The sequence below is a fragment of the Rhagoletis pomonella genome, unplaced genomic scaffold (genome assembly GCF_013731165.1).
Source record: "Rhagoletis pomonella isolate Grant_MI unplaced genomic scaffold, Rhpom_1.0 Rhpom_scaffold_00470, whole genome shotgun sequence".
NCBI lineage: Eukaryota > Metazoa > Arthropoda > Insecta > Diptera > Tephritidae > Rhagoletis > Rhagoletis pomonella.
Window position 1 is genome coordinate 22,936 of NW_023459024.1, and position 1,146 is coordinate 24,081.

General features: G+C 38.9%; 1 protein-coding gene across 1 annotated transcript in view; it reads right to left on the reverse strand.

The window, feature by feature from the left end:
* Window positions 1-852, reverse strand: part of LOC118750952 — a gene marked incomplete at its 5' end in the record, with an annotated part of 13,167 nt that extends 12,315 nt beyond the window's left edge. Inside the window, 2 exons of the mRNA XM_036485705.1 lie at window positions 25-445; window positions 524-852. Coding sequence (XP_036341598.1) covers window positions 25-445; window positions 524-852 — 750 coding nt within the window. The remainder of the gene's footprint in view (window positions 1-24; window positions 446-523) is intronic.
* Window positions 853-1,146: the final 294 nt, after the last annotated feature.

Consider the following 1,146-nt stretch of genomic DNA (forward strand, 5'->3'; position numbering starts at 1 on the left):
GTTACTTCCAATAAAAAAAAAAACAAGCAAATAACACTTACGATGTCCGCGGAAGACCACACTCTCTCCGCCCATTGTTCGTATCACCAACTGGTCGATGTTCTTCACTTCGGCCATACGCAGTGGGCGTTGTGTGGGCAAGAAGTGGTTACGCAACACACTTTCAGTGAATTCTTGCACACTAAACGGGTAGAAGCCCCAGTCGATGGGATGCCAACGTTGAAAGGCATTGTCGGACGGTATGAGTACCGTGTATGAGCCATCATCCATTATATGGGTTAGATTGCTTTTAGACAGGAAATGTTGAAAAACTTTGGTGCCGCTTTTCATGCTATTCAGGAAAGACATGAGTGGACTAGACTTAGACTCTTTTAGTATAGGCTCGATTTTAGTATGCATAGATGTTGCGTTGCGCATCTCTAAGCGTTGTGGTTCATTGTATCGGCTGTAAGAAGAAAGGAAAATGTGAAGAAAGTTTTATGAACTTTAATTTACATAAAATAATGTGTATTTAGTTTTCTACCTATTCGACTCTTGTATGTTGCGCTTCGAGTAGGGCGATTTTCGGTCACCGAGGTAGCCATCAATTGCGATTGCTATCACGTTTTCATTCAAGCGCAGTTTGTACAAAATGAGATAACCATTGAGTAGCCACAAATTGTTTTGCGATTTTTCCATTTTGTGAAGATGCATTTTATGACCGTTCCCATTGCCATAGTTGTCATCATCAGCAAAATTATCAAATACTTTTCCTGGTATCAAGTGCTCCAACATGAATTCCTTCAGTCGCGGCTTATCAATTGTGCGCACATCGATTTTCGGTACAATCATTGTAAATGGAGCATCTGGTAAGTAAAGTGAAAATGTTTACGTTTAAATGTTTATTACTCGTAAAAATATTCTTTTTATGTAGTATTATAAATACATTGATATATTCTTATAAATATAAAAATGGTGTGAAAAATGTATAGTAATTTATCAGTTGAGAACGGTTGGGCCGATTTGGCTAACATTTCTTTTTAGATGTTCGAAATTGCCAGGAGAAGGTTGTTATGAAAGAAAATGGTAGTAGTGCACTTCAGCGGAACCAAGTCAAAATCGACGGAAAAAAGTAGAGAGTGGCATCAATCGACGCGTCTTGGCGCC